Below are 10,000 nucleotides of genomic sequence, written 5' to 3' on the forward strand. Positions count from 1 at the left end.
TACCTACCACATTGGTCTGTGTTGCCCCCCCCATGCTTTTCTTAATCTATACTTACATATCCATAGATTTTTAAATGCAGATGATTTGTGCCTAGCCATCCATAGATTCATTTACTACCAATGAGAGCAAATTATCAGATACTTTGAAAGATCTTAATGAATTCTATGAGCAAAACTTCCTAAATGTCAACCTAGACAAATCAGAGGTATATGCTTTCCATCTTAATATGTACCAAGCAAAATGGAAGTTGAACATTTTATGGAATGATAAGCAACTGTAGAATGATAAAGACCCTGTCTATTTAGGCCGAATATCTTCTAGTGAGCATGTAAGGAAAATAAAGAAGGTAGCTACCAGAAATTACCTTCTTGGCAAACTTGCCAATTCAAACAAACCAACAAACTTCCCACCCTTAGACAAATAGATTTGGTACTCAACTACTCCACTGTCAAATAATGCTCACCAGTCTGGGAAAAGTCATGTCATTCTCATGAAGCTGATGCAGAACTCAACCAAGCATGTTGCATAATTACCATTACCTTAAGACCAACATCCCTTCCAGTACTCTTTAGATTGGCAGGCATTGCTCCACCAAACATTCGCTAAACAGCCATTTCAAAGACCAAAAATTATAAACAAGAGAATGGTAAAAGGCACCTGCTCTATGATCACCAGGTGATTAGACAAAGATTGAAATCTTGCAAGAGTTTCATAACCACCACTAGCCTCGACCTCAAAGAGTCAACAACTTACAGCCTAGAATGCTGAAGAGAAACAAATCACTGGCCACCTGGTGAGGCCCTCCAGAGCCCATGCGAGTCTCTTGCCCACAAACAGCAGTAAAAAGGACTGGGTTATTATTAATTTAACAAGAACTAAAGTTAGAAGGACTGGTGACAATCTTCATGAGTGGGATCTCGCCCCCTCTGACGGATGTCCATGTGGGCATCCCATCAAGATAATGAATCACATACTTCGTGGGTGTGGGTAGGAGTCAAGCTGTACAGATTTGGGCCTCTACAAATCTAATCGGACTGCTACGCAGTGGATACAATGTTGGCACGTTAAGATATGATGATAACCTTTTCCGGAGACACAGAGGGGCTTCCATCCATGGAATAGTTAAATGGGGATCCCAAAGACTGCCCTATGTCTTTTGTGGTGTGTCGCCGTGTCAGGAGGTGTAGCACCTTTGTTGATAGGGTATTAGCAATATTACAAAGTGAAAAAAGAAAACTGTTCCCCACTTGAATCTTAACTCTCACATGTTGGCTTCAAGCCCATTTTGGAACACTATCTCAACTGATGAGCTAAAACAAATGAGTGGTCCCGCTACCTTAAGACAAAGGTTTTAGATGATTCCAAGTATTGAGACGAGAACAAGAATACTTACTTCCTCACTTTTGGCACTTCCAAGCAATGGGACCGACTGCCTGTTAAGTCATCAAGGTTTCCTCTCGCTATGTGACATTAGGCAGCTCGGCCAAGGTTGTTAGTTTAAGTATTTGTCTTACGCAGATCCTTTCGCTGGGAAAAAGCTTTGTTTCTTCTTTACTAGGAAGCTTCAAACTTTGCTAATGGCTATGATGGATTGCCGTTGCATGACATCGAATTATTTAGCCCAATAATTATGTCAATATTAAATACCAGTCCATATTCTCACAATTCTGAGTTCTCCAGTTAAATTGGGTGAGGACTTGTGAACGCATCAAATATAATGCTTTTATAAAATGAGGCTTACTCATAATTTTAGATATTACGCTATTGATAGTGTTAAGGGCTATAACTTCTTGGTAGTGATATTAGCTGGATCAACGTATTTTTGTTAAGTTTTTTCTAAGAATATTTATGATGTAGCTGGTGTGGAATTTTGTTGCTGTTGCTCAGCAATTAAAAGATAGTTGTGGCAGTGACTTAAGCTGTTATTTTCTGCAATGACCCTTTAATGTCATATATATATATATATATATATATATATATATATATATATATATATATATATATATATATATATATATATATATATATATATATATATATATATATATATATATATATCCACTGCAGTACAAAGCTTCAGACATTTCAACTTATAGCTAGTAGGTTGGCAAGGGCACCAGCCGCCCGTTGAGGTACTACCGCTAGAGAATTATGGGGTACTTTAACTGGTCAGACAATACTACAGTGGATCCTTCTCTCTGGTTACGGTTCTTTCCCTTTCCCTACACATACACCGAATAGTCTGACCTATTCTTTACAGATTCTTCTCTGTCCTCATACACTTGACAACACAGATTATCAAACAATTCTTCTTCACACAAGGGGTTAACTACTGCACAGTAATTGTTCAGTGGCTACTTTCCTCTTCGTAAGGGTAGAAGAGACTCTTTAGCTATGGTAAGCAGCTCTTCTAGGAGAAGGACACTCCAAAATCAAACCATTGTTCTCTAGTCTTGGGTAGTGCCATAGCCTCTGTACCATGGTCTTCCACTGTCTTGGGTTAGAGTTCTCTTGCTTGAGGGTACACTCGGGCACACTATTCTACCTAATTTCTCTTCCTCTTGTTTTGTTAAAGTTTTTATAGTTTATATAGGAAATATCTATTTTAATGTTGTTACTGTTATTAAAATATTTTATTTTTCCCTGTTTCCTTTCCTCACTGGGCTAATTTCCCTGTTGGGGCCCCTGGGCTTATAGCATCCTTCTTTTCCACCTAGGGTTGTAGCTTATATATATATATATATATATATATATATATATATATATATATATATATATATATATATATATATATATATATATATATATATATATATGTATGCAGATATGAAATAATTCCCCTATGCATTAAACTGAAAAGTAAAATAGACTAATTGCAATATTTGCCTAATTATAATTTAGCTACGCAATCTTTTCTAATAAGCGTAGCTAAACTTTATATTTTAGTGAATTACTACAAGAGCCTAAGAATTTCCAAGTAGGATTAAATCGTTACAGTATATTTACGAATTTTAAGAAAAGTAGGCTTTACGTATCACTTAATCCTAAATTTCATCTGTCTATTGGCTTAAATAAGGATCGTAAAATAGCATCGTTCTCCATGCAAAAGCAAACCATATCATTATTAACATGATTTAATCCATAAAGGAAGACTTGAATTTAAGAACCAAAATATTAATGGTAGACTTTGAAAGTAAAATAAAATAAAAACTGAAATTTACACGTATATAGAAGAGATACACAAACATTCAGAAAAAAAAAAATGTCCTTCTGCTATCGCAACCTGACGATGAACACTAAATCAAAAGTGCACAGAATATGGACACATGTCTTCTACTTTGAGTCAGAGTGACCTGGCAAAATGGAAGACAAAACCGTGACACATTACCTGACTTTGAAGGCCAAAGGTCAAGCAGGAATTTGAGGATACTAATAGGTTGATGGAAGTCCATGGTGTCCTCCCCCTCGCTCTGCAGCATCAAAACCGGACCGAAGCAGATGGCCAGGTTCTGAGTTGTCATCTTGTTACGCTCCGACTGGCTGGCTACGAGGCGCAGGTGGTCCATCAGCAAGAAGAGGGTCATCTGAGGACCAAGCGGCCAGGAGTTAGTTGGGAAGAAAGGTTTCGATTGCGAGATATTGGGGACAATTGGGAAGACATTAACAGTATTTTGATTCCCGGTGAGTTTTAAACAAAGCTTACATTAAAAATTTGTTTTTTATTATAAATATTAAACGAAAGAACTTAATACTAAAATTTATGGTAATTAAAGTTCCAATTAAGAAATGGTTTGTAGGCGAATTTTATCAAAATCAAATTGACAACCTGACGAATTCCACTATCAAAAAATTAGAGGCTGTATTTAAAATCATCCTTTCATCGATTTTAGCATTTACGAGCTTATAACTAAAAATGATTAAAAATAAACTTAAATTTTTGGAGCTTACAATGTATGGCAAGTTTCTTGACTATTTTTCAAATAGTACTTTTCATAATCTTTTTAAAAATTCTACCAAAAAAATGTTAAAGGTACTTGTACCTTTGAAATCACAATAAATAAAATATATTGTATATTAGCACTGAATTCCCGTAAACTTTGTTTAATGCCTTTATAGCAAGATCTCATGAAAAAATCTACCTGCATCAAAAGATAGTCGGTATTGGATATTCAGTAAAAAGAAAAATATATATATGAATACTAAATAACTAGATTTGTTGTCTTGTGTATAATAGCTAGTGATCATTTCAATTTATAAGTTTTTGCAAGCAAGAAACCGTTGCTACCTGCATGCAATTGCATATGCTTGGTTGATCAGTCTTGTAAATGACAATTGTACCATTTTTCTTCATAACACTACAATGACTCAAGATGTGAAAAGCCTTGCAAAAAAATTAAGTTTTGTCAATCAATGGGACCAATGCTTTCGGTATCTTGCCTCAGATTTATGGGTATAATGGCAAAGGAAATAAAAAAATAGATACACAAGCAAACACAGAAAATATTAAAATGCAAACAAAGGTACTGTGTCCTAAGTATAGTACTAACACGTAGTAAGATCAACAAAATAAAACAACGTTACACCATTTTAAACCCTTCGGTTGGAATTAAAAAAAAAAAAAATATAAAGCAATAGATCTTACTGTATGCCATGCTAAATTTATATTTACTGAAGAGATACAGTAGGTACAAAGCAGCATACGCTAAGGAACTAGCGCCAGACTTAATGAGCTATATTATTATTCCCTTTTCCAAAAAAAAAAAAAAAAAAAAGAAAAAAAAGAAAAAAAAAATAAGAGATAAAAATGCGTGCAAAACAATAAAAGAATGACGAATGCAGGGAAAAGAAAACAGAACTGACAACTATGTTGGAGAGATCAGGAAGCAAAAAGCTAGTGACACAAAACACTTATCTCCTTAAGGGCAACATTAGAATGGGTTCCTTACTTCGTCATTCTTGCGCGTTGAATATCCAGTAATACTAAGTAGTTAAGGCTATTTACTATTTTCTACTTGTACTACTAACTTCTCTTACCAACTGCGTTAATAAATCTACACGATCTTTATAAGGGTTTGCTTATTATGAATACCATTTTGAAGGAAGGGCGAGGGCTGAATCTTCCTTCAAAACAAATCATGCCTTCAAAGACTTCTGTTGGCTGAATGATCAAATCTTTCTGAGTTGAAAATTGGTTTTGACATTCCTACATCTATCAGAAACTTACATACGAATGTAGCATTTCCTGTTTCTTCTGGAATGAAATACGATTACGCAACATAGCATTTACATGAAGTACTCCACACGTGACAGTGCGTTGCAATGACGTACAGGGAGTACATATTGCATGCTTAATAATTTTAAATAGTATTTGACTTAGTGAATATCTAATTTACACAGATCTATCATATTTGCTTTATGACATATTTCAGGGGATCATCAACACTGCACGTCTTGGCTCAAGATAAAGGTTTCATGAGTGAGGAAGGATGGCATTTAGAAGCATTGGCAAGGAAAAAAAAAGGTGGGGGTTGCGTCAGCTGTGATGGTTCGCACCATCCTTGGAACGGATGGAATGGCAGCTTTAGAGATGTTACAAAACTTTCTTTGCATTGATAAAAGGGATTACCGCTAAACTGTTGGAAGTTCAATCCTGAAAAATACCATGAGTCGTGTGGATTAGTTTATAGTTTATAATAAAATATATATAGTACAAGGAAGCAGCATTGCATCTTAATTGGCTTTGTATTTCTCACCTTAACCCTTTTAGGGTAGCTCACCTTTTTACACATTACATTCCCATTGTTTATAGTCTCTACTATCATTATTCAAAATCTACAGTATAATTAATTGCTGTTAAACATTTCATGACTATTCAAATTACTATAAGAATAAAAGCTGTAAGATTAAAAGAATGTTCAAAGCTTAAACTCTTCCATATGACCAAATTAAGCTAAGAATTTAAAGCTGAGAATAAGGCTGCGAATCACAAAACAATCTTATGTTTGAGAGTTTTTTTTTTTTCTTGTGTTGTGTGTGTGAGTGACTGTGTGTGTATGCATAAACATATCAACAGCTACTTCCAGTGTTGAGACTGCCAAGAAGGTGGATAATTTGTAAGTATGGTAAGGCAAAAAAATTACATGTGGATTTTCACGAAAATACTGCAAAAATTGGGAAGGAAGACTGGCAGCAAGAGATTGAAATTTGAGAGACAGGATTGTAATTATACTGGGAGAGGGGACCTTTTGGTGGGGGTGTATTTCCCCGCTTTGTAATGTTTTAGGCCGAATAAACCAAAATGTTTTGGACTAATACTGAATATTTGAACAAGAAATAATAAAGATTACTTATCCGAAGATCCACCTAGGGTTCTTGTTTCTTCTTAACGTGTTATTTCCTACGGATCCCAACAAGTAAAAATTTTATGTGCCAGAAGGAGCTTGGTACAAAATCGTGGGATATATGCTCACTCAAAAGTGTCTACTAGAATCATTTGTAATTATTTATTTCAAATAATCCATTGAAGTAATAAGCTCAGTCACAATAAGCACTTTCAAATGTCTTATGAAACAAAAGGAGGTACTTTTCAAACTGGAAGCATGAGAATGTAAACAAGCTAGCAAAAACGCTCTTCTATTTCATTTCCATATGGCGCTTCATATATATCATGCATGTATCGTAAATCTACTTACCGTAAACAGGCCTTTCAAAGAGAATTTTTAAAATAAAAACAACACCTGCTTCTTTAACTATTTGCCTGTTCCATTTCACTCTAAGTACGGAAAGGTAATCCGAGCTTTAATAAATCTCTTTTACGTTATTTTCAAAATAATTTTTTCATTACTTCAGTGTTCAAGTTATATGGAAAAAGACTAATTTTCATTACAGGTCAAAATGTCTCTTTCCCTGAGGAGTCTCAATTTGTCTAGTCCATAAATCGTCTTTTTTAAAGCTTCAGTGGAATTATGCTATTTACCATACAAAATCCAAATTGGAAAAGTAATTAAAGGGGTGAAGGCCACAAGAAGGAAAAGGAGAAATGTCGGAAACTATTGATCGAAAGAAGTTTTATAACTGTTTCGTGAATGATAGAAAAAATATAGAATTCGTGGAAAACGCAAGATGAGACAGATTCTGAGTTCAGCTTATAAATCAAACAAATATTAGGTAGAGAATAAATGGCGTTTTCCCCCTAAACAATGTAAGGAAACTACCAAACTTCCCCCTAACTATAAAAGAAAAGAGAAAGCAAAATTTAGTTCTGTAATTGGCAATAACATCAGACAAGACAGATTTAAAATCAACGGTTACTTATGTGGAAGGTTTTGGCAAAAGCTGTTACTATCAACAAGACACTCACGCAACAACACTGTTAATACTGTATACAATAACAAACTACCAGGGATAATCCGTTCCCAAGTAATTTTCAAAGTCATATAAAATAATCGCCAATAGAAATAATCTATTATATCAAGGCCCAGTAAATATGAGAAAATTAGCATTCCAGATTAAAAGATCTAAGCTGATAAACCCAAAAGCCAATTAATCAACGATGAGAGTTTCGGAAATTTCACAAAAGACTGCCATGAAAATGTCGCTGGTAAGTTTTACGAACTTATAAAACTTAAAGAGGTAATGCAAAGGATGTCGGGTTCTTGAAATCACCTGAAATTAATCGTTCTCTTCAATAGTTTTATGGAATCCTCAAAGTGTACAAGAATCCAATACCGCTAAAGATAATGTCTCATTGAAGTAATGTTTATAAGATGATAGAATTTCGTAATGGATTGCAACTTTGGTATAGCCTTAGGAATGTTCTCTCCATTCACTTGAACCTAATTAAGATCTGCCTTAAAGGAAAATCAACCTTCTTTTACTAAATTCTAATTAACCGCTTGTTCTTTTTCATATCTCGTATAAAATATAATCTACTTCATATTCTTGTGGAAACTCAAATATAATAATCCATGCGTAACCAATAAGATCATATCTTTGTATGATAGTTTTTCCATAGATTTCAGATTTCAGTTTTATATAAGCAAACCCACTTTACTACCGAATAGTGTCTATTACATCTTGAAATCTGTCCCTAATTTAGAACCTGACCTATCATCTATTAAAAAAACCTAAAAAGACCCATAAAATACTTTACATGGGCTCCACAAACAACAAATAGATTCGAGCAAAAAAATATAAATTAAGTAAATATGATAAAAAAAAGAATACTATATAGTTCACATCCCAAAACGTTTTTATTTTTCGCATCCTAAAAATTTACTCGATTTTGCCGATTAATGTAATTATAACCAAGAAACAAGTAGATTTCTGGATTTATGGGATATCATACAATAATCGTGTTGAAATCTATCGTCTGTGAAACTGGTTAATTCATTTCAAAAAGATTACTGGAGCAAATTAAATAATAAAGTATCAAAAAAAAGAATCTAGACACGTGTTCATACGTGTAAGATTAGGGTCATTGTATATATTACAATAAAACCACAGTGGTTTCATATGCAGTAAGATTTCAGAATTTACTGCTCTCAACGAAAACTAACATACTGGGCACTTCATGGTGAACTATTTCAGTTACAAAACATATATATTTTTACTTTTGCTTAGTGAACCCAATAAGAGCTAAATCGAGTAATTAGAATTTTTCACCATTGGACCATTCACACATTACCCTCCAAAATCGTAATTTTCTCCTGAACTCTACCCACCTGGATATCATTTTTACTAACCTACATCCTTTCCACATTCATTAGATTTCAAGACTGTAGAAGCGGAAGTATCTGCCATAAATATATTGGTTTCCAGAACCATTTGCTTTTGATGGATCCTTAAATTAGTGGACGGTGTGAAATAACAGCAAGAAGATATTCACAATGGTTTAGCACAAAAGCAATCAATTTATTACCCTTGCATCATACCAATGACTTTTACACCAATACGTAATTCTGCATGAAGTATAAGATACCATGAAAACATGGAATGGGTTTGCTTCCCTATAACCTGTATAGCTATAAAAAAAACATACAAAAAGTGATATCGGGAATATATGAAAAAGAAGTGAATGAGTTATTCATGTAGGACAAAGGGTCATATGATCCTTCGTGTGGCTGTGTGATGAAGACCATGGGTAGTTCTTCAAGTGTCAGGAAGACGGTGGGAACCTGTGAAAAGTATAAAGGTATCAGTTCCAGGCTTTCATTGCTCAAACTGAGAGAGTGACAGGAGAGAGAACATGGAGGGTAGCGATAGAGAAGTACAAGAATGTGTTTCTTTGCCTAACTGATTTCAGCGGGGGGAAAAGAAGGCGAGCGTGCCGGGCGTCCTGATTACAAAATGTAACTTTAATGTGTATGTGTGTAAAAGAGAGAGAGAGAGAGAGAGAGAGAGAGAGAGAGAGAGAGAGAGAGAGAGAGAGAGAGAGAGAGAGAGAGAGAGAGAGAGAGAGAGAGAGAGGTTATATTGGAATACGAGTGCATGAAATTAATGACAATGAAAAGAATCTTATGATGCAAGCTTCTGAAATGTTTTGCTGGCTGAAGAAAATATTAGCAAATAAAGACTGTTGGCAAATTGCTCTGGAATGAGTAAATAGAAAGTAAGAGTTTTTCATAACATTTTGAGGCCAGGAACATCTGGGAGAGTTATTTGATAAACATGTATAAAACAGAGGAAGAGTCACTGATATATTTGACCATATGTAACTTGATTTTGAAATAAGAATAAAATTAATTTTAACTGCGATATGAATAGTACAAATGCTACAATGAATAGGTTTCATAAAAAAGAAAACAAATTATAGGGAGTAGGGAAATTGATTCAAATCAGAGATCATGTAAAGTTTAGTCCAAGGGCAATGAGGAACAGATTCAATATAGTGTAGTTAGTAAAAGTAAGGAGAGGAAATTATAAAAATATGGAAAATAGGGTCAATGTTAATGGAAAAGAATCAGCTCTGGTGAGAAGTAAACTGCATACGAATTGTTG

At 34.5% G+C, this 10,000-nt stretch overlaps 1 protein-coding gene across 3 annotated transcripts in view; it reads right to left on the reverse strand.

Annotated features, from left to right (window-relative positions):
* The window catches only part of RhoGAP100F (Rho GTPase activating protein at 100F), a 504,175-nt gene that overhangs the window by 9,539 nt on the left and 484,636 nt on the right, over positions 1-10,000 (reverse strand). For all 3 annotated transcript variants that reach the window (XM_068391718.1, XM_068391712.1, XM_068391705.1), the window contains one exon: positions 3,390-3,585. In XM_068391718.1, the coding sequence (XP_068247819.1) occupies positions 3,390-3,585 (196 nt within the window). The remainder of the gene's footprint in view (positions 1-3,389; positions 3,586-10,000) is intronic.

The sequence above is a fragment of the Palaemon carinicauda genome, chromosome 1 (genome assembly GCF_036898095.1).
Source record: "Palaemon carinicauda isolate YSFRI2023 chromosome 1, ASM3689809v2, whole genome shotgun sequence".
NCBI classification, from domain to species: domain Eukaryota; kingdom Metazoa; phylum Arthropoda; class Malacostraca; order Decapoda; family Palaemonidae; genus Palaemon; species Palaemon carinicauda.